The 21,300-nt window shown below is 34.9% G+C and overlaps 1 protein-coding gene across 1 annotated transcript in view; it reads left to right on the top strand.

Annotated features, from left to right (window-relative positions):
• Nucleotides 1-21,300, top strand: part of LOC145252327 (uncharacterized) — a 332,123-nt gene that overhangs the window by 166,148 nt on the left and 144,675 nt on the right. Inside the window, exon 3 of the mRNA XM_080111736.1 lies at nucleotides 17-147. Within this exon, the coding sequence (XP_079967862.1) occupies nucleotides 17-147 (131 nt within the window). The remainder of the gene's footprint in view (nucleotides 1-16; nucleotides 148-21,300) is intronic.

The following is a 21,300-nucleotide window of genomic DNA, read 5'->3' as shown; positions in this document are numbered from 1 at the left end:
TATAATTTCATTTCAGAAATAAAGAAGATTTTGAAATCTGTTATCAGCTGATGCTGTATGATTGTAGAGAAAAGCGGAAAGAAACAAGAGCTGTGTTGGAATACTTTCATGATACATTCGATTATCTTTGTAATCGAGGCCACAAAAGTGAGTAGAATATTTTTCAGTTTTAAATTGTTCACAATCGTAAATGACAAAGAGAGACAGCCTCCATTTTGTTTTGTTTTTAAATTAAAGATATTATTTTGGTTTGAAATATGATTCTAAGGGTTTGGTTTATTATTACATTATTATTTGGTCATTTTTAAATATTATTTCACCGTAAACAATGCACAGTAATACTTTGTCGTAAGGGCCTTCTATTTGAAACCAAATTGACAGGGATACTATGTAGGGAGTTGGGCAGCGAGATATCTGTTCACATTACACTTGAACTTCTGCATGTCCGTACAGTCGGGGAAACAGGGATTTGGGAGGTAATTTCAAAGTCTAGCAGCTCAAGGGAAGAAGCTATTTGAGCAGAAGATTTTACGACATCTAGAGATCTTTACAGTGAAGGATGTAATTTTGCTGCTTGATAGGTTTGTCGGGGATATCTATGTTGACTGGGTACAAGTGCTTTGAGTTCGCCATATTTCAATAAGGGGCAAAGATTGGAGTTTGATTGCTAGTGCAAGACCTATTAGGTTGGCGACTCTTTTTTATACCATTGAACAAAATTGTTATAAATGATTGAAACTGGGATCTTTATATTTTCAATCTGATGCTCCACCAAACGAGCTATTTTGGCTGGCTATATCTCTTGTAATGTTAAGCATGCATATTTGACCTGACTTAAGCGCAGACAACTATTACATAAATCATTTTTGAAAAATGTTTAACATGGCATCCATTTGAATAATATTCCAAGGCGGATAAATCATTTTTTGAAAGAACTTAGATTGAAATACATGTTTTGTTGTGCAAACGGTGTTAAGTACAATTAATCCTAGTTGTCATTCTTCTGTTAAGTACAATTAATCCTAGTTGTCATTCTTCTGGAAGTTGAAGGTTGAATCATCACTGCATAATAAATTTGAAAACAAAATGTTCAATAAAAATTAGGTATATCTTCTTACTCTATTTTATCATGATTGACATGAAATAATTTTAAACACTGAATCAGTTGTATATTTCAATATCTCTTTCAAACTAAATTATCCTCACCAGGATTTTTATAATTCTAAAGTCTTGAGAAATATTTAAATCAAAACCGTCAGTAACAACCTCAAATGTGAGCCGAAAGCTTTACATATGTAAAAAAAGAAACAAAAATATTTAAAAAAAAAAAAAACTTCTCCAATCGTTCACTTTAACCTGTGCAGCTGCTACTGTGCATAGGCAGTAATCATTAAGCCAATTCAACCGTCATTTAGCTACAGTTACATATAAACAAAATATTATAGCATTAAGAAACCGTTCGAAGTGTGTAATAGCTGCAGTTAAAAGTTGGACGCGTGGAATCACAGAAATGAGGAATTTGTGATTTCTAGTAAATCTATAATAGTGTGGTGAACAATTCACCCATTCTGTTGCATAGCAACAGATAAAGATGAACTTCTTGCTCAGTGAGTTCATCCAAAACTCGACCTTAGACTCCACAAACCACTCCTTGCGAAATTTCCTATTAGCAACAAAAGCCACACTTGATAATGTGATCACATCTCCCACCCATGTTCTGGATATCATAAAACCCTTGACACCTTCTGTTCTGTAGAGTTTAGAGAATTATGTCTTCCAGCAAGGGGGACTTTTTCCTTGATCACCGTTATGTTCTATATGTATGAGCGTCTTTTGCTGATGGAGGTTTACTCATCAAGTCTGAGCAAAATACTGATTTCTTTCCCTTAGAGTTTGGTCATTCATGTTAAGCAATTTTCACAACTTCACATGGATTATCTCGTCCTTCTCCATAAAACACGCCATTTTTGTGTCTTCATTTTCACTGGTAGAAAAGAGAGCATAACTTTTGCTTCTTTGAAGTGGAGTTTTTTGTAGTATTACTACTACACTCTCCCCTGATTCTATGCTTATATATGAAACATTTGGGAGTTTATCTTGTCTACCGTACAATTACTCAAAATGTCATTGAAAAAGGCATCACCTGCTTTTATGCGTGGTATCTCTCTCCACAACTGTCGCAAATCTTTCACTTGCATTCTTTGAAGACATGTCAGAACAGACCGTTAGTGGGCCTGGTTCCACTATGGGGTGCAAATCTTTTGTATGGCATGCCATTCCATCAGCCGATATGTTCTGTGTACTGGTAATACCGGTAACACATCCCACTCCATACTTTGTGGTAAATCGTTCATGTGGGACCTTTACCCACACTCGGTACCCATTTTAAAGACATTCTGCTGTTGATTTTGTGTTGACATTGATGTTCCATTGATTCCTTTCAGCTGTTTTTTGCAGGTTTTTAATGGATTCAGCTTTTAGAAGATTGCGTAAACCGGGATGATTTTGTTGTCCACTTCAAGTTGTGTAATGTTTTCATATAATAGGTTGATGTGGTGATGTGTATGGTTTGGGAGTGCGAGGGTTCCTTTGTACAGGGAGCTTAATTTTTTATGAATTTTAATTGGATGGGAGTGTTCGAAGTTGGTGATGATATCAATGAGTCAGTGCTGGAGTTCTGTATTTTGTTCTTCAGTGACACAGGGCTTGAGTTTTTGTTCAAGTTCATCAAGTTCACTGGTCTGTTTCCAAATTTTTTCTTGAATGATGGTAATTTGCCTTTTGATTAAGTTGAATCGGAACTCCTGGGTTGTGTTATCTTGTTGCGCTGCTAGGTCATGTAGTTTGAATTGTGTGTATTTAGGTATTTAGCAAATGGATTAATTAATCAATTCAAAGGCAATCAAAAAGATTTTTAAAAAAATATATCTATATATATAAAAGCGAAAATGTATGTATGTATGTATGTATTATGTATGTTTGGATGTCTGCTAAAAACTTTTGATAGACAGAACAAAAATTCACAAACTTGATCTCATATGAATGCCCCACCCTCCGGACGACAAATATCGAAAAATTGGCCCAAAAGGACCCTCAGAAGTGGGTCAGCTGACCGATTTTCTGCAGGGGGGGGGGCCCAAAAAAGTGACATTTTAATGTTAAACATTACATATTTTTAAATCGATTTATAAGTACCCCCCTAAAACGGGCCCCAACTCTACTACATAAAGTGACACGGGGCCCGTTTATTTTGGGTCGCCTTGTATTTAAAACCCGCTGAGTCATGTCACGTGATCTTGACGTCAGCAAGCTGTAATGGCAGTCTGTATATAAAAACATTGTTATCGGTAAAAAAAAAATGTAACACTCATACAAATTAAACTATGAACTTCTACGCTATGACAACATTACCAAAGTTATTAGCAAGTTAAAATTAGTAAAATCCGAGACTTAAACCAAAAATAATACGCAAAAATGATAAGTAAATAAAAAAAATTACGCTTAAAAATATTTGGCTTGAGACGATCGATGCCTCTTTGCACAACAAAACAAAACAAAAAAAACTGCCATTTTCTTTTTTATATTAGTAACACTACGACTTAATTCTATTGAGAGGGAGGAAGGTGGGAGGCATGAGTTAATCAGCGTTTTGTTTCTCTAAAGATTGACATGCAAAGCATGACCTCCTCCTTATTTTCTTAGTGGGGGTGGGGGGAGAAGGATGAAACCGCTTTAATTCTAAGAACAGATACTACACTTTTATCTTATTTATCTATTTTATTGTTCATGAAAAAATTAAAAATACAAGGTACAATTAAAAAATTCTAAACAACAAAATTAGGCACAAGGCCTTATAAGAAATTGGGAGGGGGAGGGTACAGGGTCTTTGTGACTAGTAATAAACAATGATGACTTGGAGTCTTACTCTTGACTGGCAACATTTACCATAATACCTCATTCACTCTATGGAGCCTAATCTAACTAGTGAATCCCAAGCGTTAAAATTAAAGAAAAAACATGTACAGTTTGTAAAAACTTATCTGTGTGTCTGTGTATGCATATTTTTTTTTTTTTTTAAACAAATATAGTGTGCGTATGTGCATTTGTGAGGTGACGAAAAAGTCCGATTTCATTGGTAAAATAAAGTTTTTGAATTAATAGTAAGTAAGCTCGTGGAGTGGGGAAAGCTAATGAAAAAAGTTCAAATACAACATAAAATAAAAATCCTACTGGGTTGTTAGTATTGACCCCCCTGTACTATTCTAGCGGCTAGATCCCCCGCTGTTTTCCGGGGAACCGAAAACAAGCAGGGCGATCCCTAAGGGGGGGGGCCTTACTAGGAGTGGGAGAAAATAAAGCAGTGGGTGGAGGGGTCGGTCGGTGACCTCTGAGTGGTGGGGGAGGATCGGGATTTATTCAAAACAAATATGTGACAAAGGGGAGCGGGTAGACTCAGAGGTTCTCTAGCACCAAAAATAATATCAGGAGTGGGATCTCGTTTGTACCACCAGTCAAGAGTCTCTTTACTTAACTATGCTAAAACCTAGGCAGGATGGGTTCCGAAGGACCCAGCACCGCCCGTGCCATGCTTAAGGAGGGAACACGTATTGAAACTTGGCTCCTCGACGGATGCACAGACTAGTGCTGTGCACCCACCTCTTGTCAAATTCCACTCTAGGCAACCTCCTCCAATCGCATCTGATCTTTACTTTAAGCAAATGTTTAAAGCAAACGATCAGATCCCGATCCGGAACAGATGTCCCTTCGCGGACCAACTTGAGGCGCGTGATCCAGATTACCATACACGCTACTGCTAGGATCGCCAGGAAAACCATTCTTTCCTCCCTGGGGAACGGCGGCTCCATGTTGTAGATAAAAATCCTTTGTCGAGATCGAGCGGACACTCGGCATCGATGCGAGCTGTCAGCCCCTCGACACTTTGATCTTAGCCAAAAGACTAAGTAATAAAAAAAGATGCGCAGTATATATTTTTCGTATATTAAATTAGTACAAGATGTCATATTCCAAACATCACAAACGCTAAACTGCTGATTCAAAATTCTGAAATAAAAACATTATTCAGAAAGCCATTCTTAGTATTGGGAGGTTATGTTTTTTAGTGGGGGTTGGGGTGAAAGATGAGACCACTTGAATTCTAAGAAAAGATACTACACTTTGATCTTAGCCAAAAGACCAAGTAACCGTCTTATACAGCTTAATTTTCTGCCGAGCATTATCTGCTATTAAAAAAATATGCATAATTTATATTTATCGATAACAAGATGTCATATTCCAAATATCACAGCTGAACTAAAAACATCATTATTTAGAAGGCCATCCTTATTTACGATTGATGTTTGTTTCTCTAAAGATTGCCATGCAAAGCATGACCTCCTCCTTATTTTCTTATTGGGGGTGGGGGGAGAAAGATGAAACCGCTTTAATTCTAAGAACAGATACTACACTTTGATCTTAGCCAAAAGACCAAGTAAAAAAAAGATGCGTATTATATATTTTTCGTATATTAAATTAGTACAAGATATCATATTCCAAACATCACAAACGCTAAATTGCTGATTCTAAATTCTGAAATAAAAACATTATTCAGAAAACCATTCTTAGTATTGGGAGGTTATCTTTTTTAGTGGGGGTTGGGGCGAAAGATGAGACCACTTGAATTCTAAGAAAAGATACTACACTTTGATCTTAGCCAAAAGACCAAGTAAAAATAACATGTGTATTATATATTTTTCGTATATTAACTAATTCTATTTAGAGGAAGGAAGGTGAGAGGCATATTATGAGTGAGTGGGAGGAGGGGGGCGAAAGATGAAACCGCTTTATTACTCAAAACAGATAATACACTTTGATCTTAGCCAAAAGACCAAGTAAAAAAAGAAGATGCATATTGGATAAAATTGGTGTATATGTACGAGCAAAATACCCAGCGTCGCCCGGAATAGTATGACATAGCACTAGCACGAGATATATACTAGCTGATTACCCGGCATGGCCTGGGATTGGAAGAACACTCGGCGACACCTGGGATTGGAAAAAATTGGTTGATATATGTACTAGCCAAATGCCCAGCGTCGCCCGGGATGGATTACATAGGTTGATATCTGTACTAGCAAAATACCCGGCATAGCCCAGGATTGGATAAAGTAGTTGTATATGCACTAGCAGAACAACCGGCGTCGCTCCGGATTGTATGACATAGGTAGATGTGTACTAGCAGAATACCAAGCGTCGCCTGGGATTGTATGACATAGGTGAACTATAGGTCCGATTCGACAATTTTGAAGGTGCTTGTGCATTATAGGTCCGATTTGACAATTTTGAAGGTACTTGTGCATTATAGGCCGATTTGACAATTTTGAAGGTGCTTGTGATGTATAGGTCTCATTTGACAATTTTTAAGGTGCTTGTGCAGTATAGGTCCGATTTGAAAAATTTAGACGGTGCTTGTGCAGTATAGGTCCAATTTGAAAAATTAAGAAGGTGCTTCTGCAGTATAGGTCCGATGTGAATATTTTGAAGGTGCTTGTGCATTATAGGTCCGATTTGAAAAATTTAGAAGGTGCTTGCGCTGTATATATGTTATAATATTCAAGTGACCTCCCTTGGATGTAGCTTCATTATCAGATTCCATTCGATTAATATACAATCATTGTTACAATATGCAAGTGACCTCCCTTGGATGAAGCTTCATTGTGAAATTCCATTATATTAATATACAATCATTGTTACAATATGCAAATGACCTCCCTTGAGTGTAGCTTCATTGTCGAATTCCATTAGATTAATATACAATCATTGTTATAATAGCCAACTGACCTCCCTTGGATGTAGCTTCATTGTCGAATTCATTTAGATTAATATACAATCATTGTTATAATATGCAAGTGACCTCCCTTGGATGTAGCTTCATTCTCGAATACCATTAGATTTATATACAATCATTGTTATTATATGCAAGTGACCTACCTTGGATGTAGCTTCGTTGTTGAATACCATTAGATTAATATACAATCATTGTTATAATATTCAACTTACCTCCCTTGGATGTAGCGTCGTTGTCGAATACCATTAGATTAATATAAAATCATTGGGGTAATTTGCAAGTGACCTCCCTTTAGTGTAGCTTCATTGTCGAATTCCATTAGATTAATGTACAATCATTGTTATAATATGCAAGTGAACTGCCTTGGGTGTAGCCTTATGGTCGAATTCCATTAAATCAATATACAATCATTGTCAAAATATGTAAGTGACCTCCCTTGGGTGTAGCTTCATTGTTGATTACCATTAGAATAACATACAATCATTGTCATAATATATAAGTGACCTCCCTTAGATGTAGCTTCGTTGTGAAATACCATGAGATTAATATACAATCATTCTCATAATATGTAAGTGACCTCCCTTGGATGTAGCTTCATTGTTGAATACAATTAGATTAATATAAAATAATTGTTATGATATGTAAGTTACCTCCCTTGGATGTAGCTTCATTGTCAAATTCTATTAGAATAATACAATCATTATAATATGCAAGTGACTTCCCTTGGATGTAGCTTCATTGTCGAATTCCATTAGATTAATATACAATCATTGTTACAATATGCAAGTGATCTCCCTTAGATGTATAGTCATTGTCGAATTTCATTAGAATAATATACAATCATTGCTATAATATGTAAGTGACCTCCCTTGGATGTAGCATCTTTGTCGAATACTATTAGAATAATATAAAATCAATGGTGTAATATGCAAGTGATCTCCAAAAAGTGTAGCTTCATTGTCGAATACCATTAGATTAATATGCAATTGTTGTCATAATATGTAAGTGTCCTCCATTGAGTGTAGCTTCATTCTAGAATTCCATTATATTAATATACAATTATTGTCATAATATGCAAGTGACCTCCCTTAGATGTAGCTTCATTCTTGAATACCATTAGATTAATATACATTCGTTGTCATAATATGTAAGTGACCCCCCCCCCTTGGATGTAGCTTCATTCTAGAATGCCATTACATTTATATACAATCATTGTTATAATATGCAAGTGACCTCCCTTGGATGTAGCTTCACTGTCAGATTCCATTAGAATAATATACAATCATTGTTATAATATGCAAGTGACTTCCTTTGGATGTAGCTTTATTGTCGAATACCATTAGAATAATATACAATCATTGTTATAATATGCAAATGACCTCCTTTGGATGTAGCTTTATTGTTGAATACCATTAGAACAATATACAATCATTGTTATAAGATGCAAGTGACCTCCTTTGGATGTAGCTTTATTGTCGAATACCATTAGAATAATATACAATCATTGTTATAATATGCAAATGACCTCCCTTGAATGTAGCTTTGTTGTAGAATTCCATTAGATTAATATACAATCATTGTTATAACATGCAAGTGACCTCCCTTTGATGTAACTTCATTGTCGACTACCATTAGATTACGCAAGTGGCCTCTCTTGGATGTAGTTTCATTTTCGAATACAATTAGATTAATATACAATCATTGTTATAATATGCATGTGACCTCCCTTTGATATAGCCTCATTGTCGAATACCATTAGATTAATATGCAATCAATGTAATATTATGCCAGTGAACGCTCTTGGATACGGTTTCATAGCTGGGTATTTGTACTAGCATAATACCCAGCGTTGCCGGGGATTGTATAAGAAAGATGGATATATGTACTAGCAAAATACCCAACGTTGCCTGGGATTGGATGTAATAGATGGGATGTTTCCTAGGAGATCAGATAGGTGGATATTTGTGCCAACAGAATACCCCATATAGGAAGATGTTGTGATTATGTTGTAAAATCATGCAAAATTATTGTCCAAATTAGTAACCTATCCAAGAATTATGAAAAATGATGAAATGCGAGTTATTTGTTGGTGTGTTTATAATGAAATAACACACCAGACAATGTCACAAATAATTATTTTAGCAAAAGGAAAGGATATTATGTGGGTTAAATTATAAAAAACGATTGTCGAAATTAGTAACATGTCCAAGAATTATGAAAAGTGATTAAATGTAAGTTATTGGATTAGTGTGTTTATAATGAAATGAACAGCCCAGATATAGCCTTAAAGTTAATATTTTAGTAAGACGTGGTCGATCATGTTGGTTACATCATTAAAAATTATTGTAGAAATTAGTAACATATCCAAGAAAAGTGAAAAAGGATGAAATGTGAGTTATGTGATTGGTGTGTTTGTAATGAAATTACCAGCACAGACAATGTCTCAAATGTATTATTTTAGCAAGAGGAAGGGGATTATGTGGGTTAACTCATGAAACATGATTGTCGAAATTAGTAACATATCCAAGAATTATGACAAATGATGAAATGTTAGTTATTTGATGTCATGTTTGTAATGAAATAGACACCCTAGACAATGTCGCATGGTTGTTATTTAAGTAAGAGAGGGGCGATTATGTGTGTTAAATCATGGAAAATGGTTGTCGAAATTAGTAACATATCCAAGAATTATGAACAATGATAAAATGTGAGTTATTTGATTGGTGTGTTTATAATGAAATAACCAGAGACAATGTCTCAAAGTTATTATTTTAGCAAGAGGAGAGGGGATTATGTGGATTAAATCATGAAAAACGATTGTCGAAATTAGTAACATATCCAAGAACTATGAAAAGTTATTAAATGTAAGTTATTTGATTGGTGTGTTTATAATGAAATAAACAGACCAGATATTGTCTCCAAGTTAGTATTTTCGTAAGATGGGGTCGATTATGTGGCTTAAATCATAAACAATGATTGTCGAAATTAGTAACATATCCAAGAATTATGAAAAATGATTAAATGTGAGTTATTTGATTGGTGTGTTCGTAATGAAATAGACAGGCTAGAAGATGTATCAAAGTTGTTATTTTTGTAAGAGGAAGGGGATCGTGTCAGTTAAAGAGGGGGGGGGGCGATTATTTGGGTTACTTCATTAAAAATAATTGTCGAAATTAATAACATATCCAAGAATTATGAGAAATGGTCAATGTGAGTAACATGATAGGTGTATTTTTAATGGAAAAAACAGCCATACAATGTCTGAAAGTTATTATTTTAGTGTTAGGAGGTGGTGATAATGTGGATTAACTCATGAAAAATTATTGTCGAAATTAGTAACATATCCAAGAATTATGAAAAATGAAGTTTTAGTTATTTGATTGGTGTGTTTATAATGAAATAAACAGCCCAGTCAATGTAGCAAATTTATGATTTTAGTAAGAATTGGGCGATTAGATGTGCGCACTCATTAAATTTGATTGTCGAAATTCATAACATATCCAAGAATTATAAAAAATGATGAAATGTGAGGTATTTTATTGATGTGTTTCTAATGAAATAAACAGCCCAGAAATGTCTCAAAAGTATTACTTTAGTAAGAGGAGAGGGATTATGTGATTGAACTCAGAAAAATGACGTTTAGCAACATATCCAAAAATTATGAAGAATGATGAAATGTGAGTTATTTGATTGGTGTATTCATAATGAAGTAGACAGACCAGACAATGTATGGAAGTTATTATTTTAGTAAGAAGTCGCGATTATTTTGGTTACTTCATTAAAAATAAGTGTCGAAATTAGTAACATATCCAAGAATTATGAAAAATGATATAATGTGATTTACTTCTTTGGTGGGTTTGTAATGAAATAACCAGCCATACCATGTCTAAAAGTTATTATTTTAGTGATAGAAGGGGGCGATAATGTGGATTTACTCATGAAAAGTGATAGTCGAAATTAGTAACATACCATAGCCTATGTATCAAAGTTTTTATTTTAGTAAGAGTGGTGGCGATAATGTAAGTTAAATCATCTGACATGGTTGTTGAAATTAGTAACATATCCAAAAATGATAAAAAATGATGAAATGTGAGTTATTTGGATGATGTGTTTGTAATGAAAAACCAGCCAAGACAATGTCTCAAAGTTATTATTTTAGACAGGTGAGCGATAATGTGGGTTAAATTGTCGAAATTTGTAACAATCCAAGAATTATGGGATTCAACGAGATACGTCAACATATATACTTACAGATTACCAGGAGTCACCCTGGATTCAATGAGATACATGCAAATGTATGCAAACAGAATACACTGTCGCCTGGGATGTAATGAGATAGATGCAAATAAATACTAGCAGAATACTTGGTGTTGCCTTGGATTGAATTAGATTGATTGAAATATATACTAACAGAATACCTTGCGTCACCCAGGATTTAATGAGATTGATTGAGATATATACTAGCAAAACACCCAGCGTTGCCCGGGATTGAATGAAATAGGCGAGAATATATATTAGTAAAATACCTGACATCGCTTGGGATTTGATGAGATAAATGTGTTGTATATTATCCGTCCTTTCATATAAATGCTATAAATGACCTACCCTAGGTAAGATACAATTATTTCATATGTGTAATACCCATCTTATGTAGGTAAAATATTCTTTTGTCCGAAATAACAAATGATACATAAACATACAAAATTCCTCTCTCATAAGAATAACAAATATATTACAAAACCAAATTCAATTTTCTCATTGTTTATACGGCCCCGAGCAACGCCGAGTAGCCCCGCTAGTATATATATAAATAGTGAGCCCAACTGCTTACTCCCTTAAAATAGGGATTGTAAATGTATCATATATGTATAACAAATGTATTTCGCCATCTGAAAGTAGCTGTTTTGGAATATTTTAAATGATATAATATCTGAATTTGTCCAAGTGTAACGAATAAGTAAATACACTATATGTTTTAATTTTATATTTGGTTGTCTTAATTTTGCAAAAAAATTACATGCACGATTACGAAAACTGATAATCATGAAGTTTAAATAATTGAGTCAATTAATTTTGACTTTGATTTTATTAGTATGTGAACATTACTGGAATTTTAATATATTAAAACTTTTGGTTTAAAAAATATTAAATATATATATATATATATATATATATATATATATATATATATATATATATATATATATATATATATATATATATATAAATAAGGTGACCCCCCCCAAAAAAAAAACGGGCCCCAACTCTAATTAGACACCGTTTCTTAGTGTTTTGTCCAAATGAAATGAAACTTTGGTCATAACTAGTTTATTATATTCAAAACATCACATCAAAACACTAGAGTCTTTGGCCTTTTTTTCTCCGTTGAGAAATGCTCAGAAAAACAATTGAATGTCCTCTGTTTTTTTTGGTCACCCTGTATATATATATATATATATATATATATATATATATATGTGTGTGTGTGTGTGTGGTTAATTATAGTTGAAGAAGTTGTCTATTGTGTATAAATGGGTAAGTATACGTTTGAATATATGTATACATGTATATATATATATAACATAAGTATATATGTTGTTATATTTATGAGAGATTTGTTACTAGAGATCTCTTCCATTGACCATAATGATATGAGTATGAGAGGCACCAATATAAAGATAAAAAGATTAAAAGGTCATGAAGAAATCACGCCACGTGTCTTTACCAAAAATGATAAAAGAAATAAAATGAAAAAATAATGATTTAAAACATACTTTCAATTTCAAACTGACTAACATATACATACCCTCTCATTTTCCCTCCTTTTTCTTCTTGTTCCTATCTTTTATTACCTCTCTTTTTTTCTATATGTTGTCTCGCCTTGGTTTCTCTTTTCTTTATTATGCAGTGTGGAACGATAAAATTGTTGTCATAGAAAAGCCGACATTATTCCATTTCCATTTGATGGAAACCGGGTTTTCTTTTTTGTTTCAGACCATCTACTAGTTGGCAAATCACAAAGCCTTCTTTCATGTCTGAAAGTGACACAATGTTCCACAAGCGAGATACGCTGCTGTACAATTTATGTTCTCAACCGATCCAAGTTATTATTACTGGACCATTGCCAGCACCCTCAAAATGCAAATACAGACGGTTCAACACTTGAGGGCACAGCTCAATGAAATTTCTGGCCACAGTTATGGTCTTTAGTGTGGTTTCAAGTAAGAGCAACATTCATGCCACCTTATACCTTCGAAGTCGGCTTGAAAGTCAACACCAAAGTATACCTGGATGTGCTGTCAGGTGGCCACTAGGAGACCTTGGGTGTGGTGGCAGGATTTGGCGCCGGGCCACGTCCAAAGAAACCCAAGCTTGCCTTAAGAAGACTTCGTACCCTTCTCTCACTGCCCCCCCCCACTTCTCCCCTGACTTGAACCTGTTGGACTACTTCGTTTGACTATATATCAAGAACATTTCCCACAACAATAAAGCCAGCCTGATTGCTGCCATCTGTTGAGTATTCGCCAGTATGCTTCCAGTTCTGGGCCTGTATCGAGCTGATGATTGAGGCTGAAGTAGGCTATATTGATTAGATGTCAGCTTGACTACAAAATCAAGTTACTTGAATTGATTTTTTCAACAAAAGTTTTAAAATAAATCTGTATTGTGTTTTTTAAGGCGACAATTTCATCGCTCCACCTTTTGTATAAAAAAAATGTATAGTCTTGAGTTTGGTCTTAAGAAAAACGTTGGTCTGATCATATAGTTTCTCCGAAAGGAGTCACTGCAGAAGCATGTATACCAACGCTCTATTTGTTCATCGAGCACTTTTTGATAAACATAAAAGTTTCAGTTGATTCACATCTAGGAAACTACAGGTATACAAACATAAGTGATATACAAATTACCATTAGTGTATTAAGCGATGCTCTTGGTGTAAACAAATTGAGTTTAGGTATTTGGACAATGTCAAAACATTGTTAATTCACTGCCCACATAGCAGCAGCTGAATAGCGCAACGATTAAAAGCTCTGACTGTCATTTGGGCAGTCGCGTTTCGATCCTGGCTTCAAGTAGTTGCTTGTCTAGCCACACTGATGAGCTGTGAAACAGCGAAACAGTTCTGTATGTGGATGACATACATATATATATATATATGTATATATATATATATATATATATATATGTATATATATATATATATATATATACTATTATATAAAAGTCACTTTGAGTGTGTGTGTGTGTATGGGTTCCTACCTCATCGGTTCTGAAACAGCTGAGTGTATCTTATGCAAATATTACACAAAGTTAATTTATATTTCTGACAATGTTCTTAGACATGTTTTGCACAGAAGTTAATCCGATAAGTATCGAACATCAAAAAAATCCAATTAAAAATAAGTTTATCTTTTCTTATAGATAGAAATGAATTTTTCCAGGGGAATATTGATGTTACACCGGTGTTACATTGGCTGGTGAAATGTAAGATATTCCCATACAAAATTCCTTCTTTTTTATCAGAGACGGAAGACTATTTTTAAGATCGTCAAGGCCAAATATCAGCTGACATGATATTGTAAACAAATTCAGACGGAATTTGATGAATGATGTCATCAATATCACTTTCTAAATTTTTTTTTGCAAATTAGTCCACCGGGAAAATTATTCCTCCTAATATATAATAATCGATAATAGAGGATTGATTCTATAATAATTCATATGCAATCTGCATAAATTGAAATATCATGTTTAAGTGTATTGTAGGTCTGGGCAAAGCCGGGCGTCGCCGTCCAGCTAATATATATATATATATATATATATATATATATATATATATATATATATATATATATATATATATATATAACACTAATACAGCCTAAACAACTTTTTGTTCGGTGTTTTCTGGGTGTTTGCATAAATATTTAGAAGATTTTGAAGTGCTTATCCAATAAAAAACCGAGCAAATAACAAGTTAAATTTTAAATTGCTTACATCATAAATTAATGATTGTAAAAAATTTCCAACAAATAAAACGTAGTGGAAAATAAATTATAGTCAAATAACTGTTACCAAAGTCATTAAAAGTAGGTTAAAGTTATTTTAAAATTAACTTAGGGTTAGAGTCTGGTTGGAAAGCTGGGCTAATAATGAAAAAAATTACTTTATGCGCAAAAGAAAAAATTATTTTTAACGAAACAACTTTATATATATATATATATATATATATATATATATATATATATATATATATATATATGATGATGATGGACTCTCCGTCGATTTTCGACGTATGAGACTCCGACAATTGACCTGAAGGTCTAGAACTCAGCGTGTTGACATTCACTTAGACGTATGTGACACTTTAGTCCTGCTAGAGACTTGCAATGGCGACCGCAGTGGTGACAGCCATATAAATGCGAGAATTTAGCTCCACACTGCTCAGTATTATTTTTGGACTTGACTCTCGCTTCTTTTAGTTTTTCGATGCAAAACGCCGAGAACTCCTTGATTTTTCTGTCACACATTTCTATCCACTTCCTTCTGTCTTTTGCAGTTAGCTCAATGTTGTTATATTCAATATTTAGAACCTGCAAATTAGACTTTATTTTGTCTTTGTAACGCAACCATGGTCGTCCCACGTTTCGACGGCCTCTGTCTAATTGGCCATACAGGAGTTGCTTCGGTATCCTATCATCATCCATTCGCATCACATGACCCGCCCATCGAAGCTGCGACTGGATTAAGAAGCTTTCGATGTTGCTGATTTTACAAAGTATGAATAATTTAGCATTTGATATTTTGTCTTTCAAAGTAAAACCGCAAATGGCACGTAGATATCTCTTATGGAAGACGTCAAGTTGTGAAATTTGTTTTCGGTACGGGGTCCACGTCTCCGAGGCATACAAAAGTGTGGACAGTACCACAGCCTTATATACATGAATTTTTGTCTTCAGGCTTAAACCCCGAACATTCCATAATCTTGTGTGCAGCTTGCCAAAGGCGCTGCTTGCTCGGGAGATACGGTTGATAACTTCATAGTCAAGAGATGCACTTGAATCAACCACACTTTCCAAGTATGTAAACTTGTTAACATACTTCAGGTTTTTCCCATCTACCTGAATCGACATCTGAGGAAAATTGTGCACGGTTTGTTTCTGTTTTACACCCTGTACTTGTTTTGGTGTAGGTGGTGGCTGGTAGATGACTTCCGTTTTCTTTATACTGATTGTCAAGCCAAAGGCTTTACATGCGGTAGAAAACCGATTTACAAGATGTTGAGCCTCCTTCCGAGAAGTCGCGACAAGGGCAGCATCAGCTGCAAACAGCAAATCTCTTATAATGGTTCTTCGGAGAAGTGTTTTCGCTTTGAAGCGTTGTTGATTAAAAATTCCACCATCTGTACGGAATTGGAAATGAACGCCAGTGTCAACATCTGCAAATGCATATTTCAGCATAACAGAGAAGTAAAGGGCGAATAGTACTGGAGCCATTACACAACCTTGTTTTGTTCCATTGGTCACATTGAAAGGCTCAGAAGAGTCTCCATTGGACATCACTGAAGCCTTCATGCCATCATGGAAGGATGTTATAACTTTGAGCATATTGTCAGGTATACCAATTTTCTTAAGGATTTTCCATAGGGCAGTTCGGTTGACAGTGTCAAAGGCTTTAGTAAGATCAATGAACACTATGTATAGCTCTTGGTTCTTTTCTCGAACTTTCTCAGAGACCTGTCGCAGAGAAAAGATCATATCTGTTGTACCCCGAAGAGAGCGGAAACCACACTGCGATTCGGGATATATCTCATCTACAAGATGTCTGATTAATCTGTTGATTATTAGTCTGGCCATGATTTTTCCAGCAATTGAGAGCAGAGATATGCCACGATGATTGTCACAGGAATTCCTCAAGCCTTTATTTTTATAAAGATGGTAAATTGATGCATCATTAAAGTCCTGTGGGACTTTTCCAGATGTCCAAATGGACACGAAAAGTGCATGTAGCTTTCTGGCCAGTTTATGGCCACCATATCTGTAGACTTCCGGTGGTATACCGTCATTTCCTGGTGCTTTACCCAATGATATCTGTTCAACTGCTGGGAGAGTTGGTAACATGGATAGTTCTGATCTCTCGGGAACCTGCTCAATTGAGTTTATAATCTCATCGTCTGTTACCGAAGAAGAATTTAACACTGTTTCAAAATGTTCCGTCCAGCATCTCAAGATACCGTCCTTGTCTGTCAGTAATGTCCCGTCTTCTGCTAAAATTGGCGAAACTCCTGATTCTTGAAGACCGAAAACCTTCCTTATACCTTCATAAAAGGCTTTTGTGTCCTTTCTGTTGAATGCTGACTGAACAGCTTCTGCATGTGCGGTCCACCATTTCTCTTTCATCTGTCGTAGTGTCCTCTGCACTTTCCCTTTGCAGGTTTTGTATGCCAATCTTTTTTCAGTAGAGTTTTGGTCGTCAATCCATGCTTTGTGAGCTTGATGCATTTTCTGAATTTGATCCTGGGCTTCTATATCCTGGTCATCAAACCAATCCTGGTGCTTCCGTATGGGTAAGCCCAGCACTTCCAGGGCAGTGGAATGGGTGATATTTCGTAGCGCTTCCCAGGACGCTTCTATGTTGTCAGTTATTTCTACACCATCTAAATTTTCATCCAACTTGTCAGAAAGTATTGTTCGAGTTTCAGTATTCTTAAGCGACAATACATTAATACGTTTTGGAATAGATGACTTCTTTACCTGTCTGCGCCAAAGACTCAGAGACACCTTGCTACGTAGCAGGGCATGATCTGATAGGTAACAGCTTGTATGGAAGAAGCGCGTTATTTTGAAGTCACGAAAATCACGTTTCTTAGTGATGACATAGTCAATGATATGCCAGCTGTTTGAACGAGGGTGCATCCATGTGGTTTTGCGACAATTTTTCTGTTGAAAAACTGTGTTTGTGATGGTCATATTGAATTCTTTGCAGAGGGAGAGAAAATGAAGACCATTTTCATTCATTCTACCAACGCTATGATGCTCCAGAACCCCTTTCCATGATTGGAAGTCAAAACCGACCCGAGCATTAAAGTCACCCATCAAAATGAGTTTGTCCTTATGGCGAATACCACCGATTACTTCTCGTAGTTGTTGGTAGAATTCATCTCTCTCCTCATCCGGTCTGCTCATTGTTGGTGCATAGCAGCTTACAAGTGTAACCCGAGTTTCAAGTTCCAACTCAAGGGTCAAAATCATAATGCGGTCCGATAGACCTTTGGGAAGAGATTTCAGTGATTTGGCTAATTCTGATTTTACGGCAAATCCCACACCAGAGAGTCGAGACTAATGAGGCCCTCTACCCTTGGAGAAAAAGACATAGCCACCCTTTTCCTCCTTAAATTGAGAGACACCAGCAAGGTGTGTTTCACTGAGTGCCGCAATATCGATCTTATATTTCTTAAGTTCACGAGATATCAACGCTGTTTTACATTCTGGTGCATTAGGATTGTCCTGGAGGGTGCGAATATTCCACAATCCAATATTAAATTTCTTACTTAATTTATAATTATTTCGACTGCACACTGGATACCCAGACAGCTACAGTTCACTGTTAAGCAAATGTGTACGAGCAATGTTTAGGGCTCCTTTTATTGCCCCTTCCCCATACACGGGGAAAGCAGTGCTATCCCTAAATAGGGCTGCTTTGCCACCAATGGAGGACACGAGCTGCGCAATTGCACACATATTTGCACAGAACGGCCATCACCCATTGGCCGCCACAGTGAAGACATTCGGCTAAGGACTTCCAGTGATACCCTTCACCTATCCCCGTCACCTTCAACCTTACGCCCATGGACTTTGTTGGTGCAGGACCATGTAAAACTTAGACCCCATCAAAGTTGTCAGAGAACCAACACATAGGACTTGATTATAGTGGTGAAAGCCCGTGTACAATTATGCACACTTTTTGGTGCTGCTGATAGCACTAAATCGGTGCAAAGATTTGCCACAGAGGAAGTGAACAACAGACCTCAGGTTTTATATCAGAGTTTCCCTCTCCTAGATGCATGTCTTAACAAAGACTAAGGGTGCATCTCTCCTTGTGGTCAGGTATAATCCCACCAGTTTTCTGGATCACTCTTCGTCTGGACTCTACCCTTTGACCTGTCTGGCTTGGGTGGCCCTACCAGGAGTACATGACTCCTGCCGGCATAGCTCTAGGGGTCATAGAGACTCGCAAAATGCCCCACCACGGTAAGGTGGTGATCCACGGGGCATATATATATATAATTATCCACGGGGCATATATATATATATATATATATATATTGATCACTATATATATATAGTGATCCACGGGGCATATATATATATATATATATATATATATATATATATATATATATATATATATATATATATATATAATGTTTGGTTCGTTAAAAGCGAATAAAACCATATTTCTATATTACCAATTTAATTGAAATTTTCAGAAATTCTATTTTTAAAGTCAAGGAATGTTTGCATGTTATTAAAGTAATCTAACATTGCGAATTATAAAAATATTAAATTAAATAAAAAATATTTTTTGTAACTGCGAGATTATCGCCATTTTATTTCCGGTAGAAATTAGCCTGTCACTTATTGAGATAAGTATTATTTGTATTAATTTTTATGATACTCATGCAGAGAGTGATCCGTGCTGAAATAATGTTATTATTTAAAAAGTCATTCTTAACATGGGGAGGGAAGGATGTTTTGTACCTATTCTGTACTTTAACCTTACAATTGAATAAAAAAAACATATCGTAAAACTTTAATTAAACGTGGAAATATGATTTAAAAAATAGCGCGGATCGCTCTCTGCATTAGCACCATTTTTATTTATTGCGGACTATTATTCTCATCTTTATTAGTTGTTGTTTCACGACTTTTCGGCCAACTATTCCTCTGGCCTTCATGAAAAGAAGTAAGTACGTGAGGAATTATTTTTTCCTTTTATAAATGTTTAGTAACTTTTTCCTTGTATTATTCTTAAAGTGTAAAACTTTTCTTATTCATGAAAAGAGTTAAGCCTACGTAAATAAATAAATGTTTGTACACGTGACAAATTATCAATAAATGGTTTAGTTACTTTTTAAAAAAATTATTTATGAAAAGAGTTAACATAAATAATGTTTGTAAAAGTGCGAAAGGCGACGTTGTACAACCATCACTCCCATGCTTAATTTCTATACTTATAGGTTTTGGGAATTTTTTTTCACTGGATTATTATTGATTGGACACTAATTAAACAGATTATTAAAAAAAAAAAATAAAACGAAATCATTATTTCGACATTTGAAAGTGGTGCTCATTTTTTAGTTACAACGTTCTTATAAATCAGTCACCCATTTTGTAACCAATAAAAACGCGGTATATCAAAACCATAGAAAGTAAAAATAATATGAGTCTCTACCACATTTGTAAGTCAGAAATATATTTGTTTCTGAAAGAAAAATAAATAGATTGAACATGACTTTTTTTATTGTTTTTATGAAAATAAAGTTTCGAGTTTTTTAATTTTTTTTTTTTTACTTATTTAGTTAAAAGTCAGTTTGTGGTTTTTTGTTTTTTTTAAATTGTTTTTATGAAAGGTGAGATTTTAGTTTTTTTCAAAACTTTTTTTTTTTTAATTTTTTTAAAGTATTATAAATTTCACTAACATGCTGGAGAAATGTTTAATAATTTGGTATTTTTTTAGATTAGGTCCACCTCCACAATTTTCCTTTCAATGACGACATTTATAGGTTTCCGAGTTGCTGAACATGCAAATCGCATTGAAATTTTGCGGAAATAAATAGTTGTATTATGTATTGTATTCTTTGGCGGCCATCTTTTTACGTGCACACGCGCCATAAACAAATACACACACGTAAAAAAGATGGCTGCCAAAGATTACAATGCATAATACAACTTTTTATATCTTGATAACTACTTATTTCTGCAAAATTTCAATGCGATTTTCGTATTCAGCATAGTCGAAAACCATTTCAAGTCGTCATTTAAAAGAAAATTGAGGAGGTGGACCTAATCTAAAAATTTACCAATAATTTTTCATCCCGTACGCCTCCCGATACATTGCTTCGTCAACATGCGACCATTTTATATCTCCCGAAGACACTTTCGTATTTAGAAAAAAAAAAAATAATGAGTGACCGATTTACCAGAATGTGGTAACTAAAAAGTGAGTACCCCTTTCAAATGTTGAAATAATTTTTTTTTTTTTTCAATTTTTTTTCATAATCTGGTTAGTGTTCAATCAATAATAATCCAGTGAAAAAATTTCAAAAAACCTATCAGTATAGAAACTCCATCACGTAAGTAAATAAATAAAAAATGTTATGTGCGCATGCGTTAGCCTTGACTAGGGGGGGTACTAAGGGTACGACCATTAAATAATTCTGCAGGTCGCCATGG

Source organism: Euprymna scolopes, chromosome 29 (assembly GCF_053919585.1).
Source record: "Euprymna scolopes isolate OS-2025 chromosome 29, ASM5391958v1, whole genome shotgun sequence".
Taxonomy (NCBI): Eukaryota; Metazoa; Mollusca; class Cephalopoda; order Sepiida; family Sepiolidae; genus Euprymna; species Euprymna scolopes.
The sequence above is the reverse complement of the archived record's forward strand: the minus strand, read 5'-3'. Positions and strand labels throughout refer to the sequence as shown.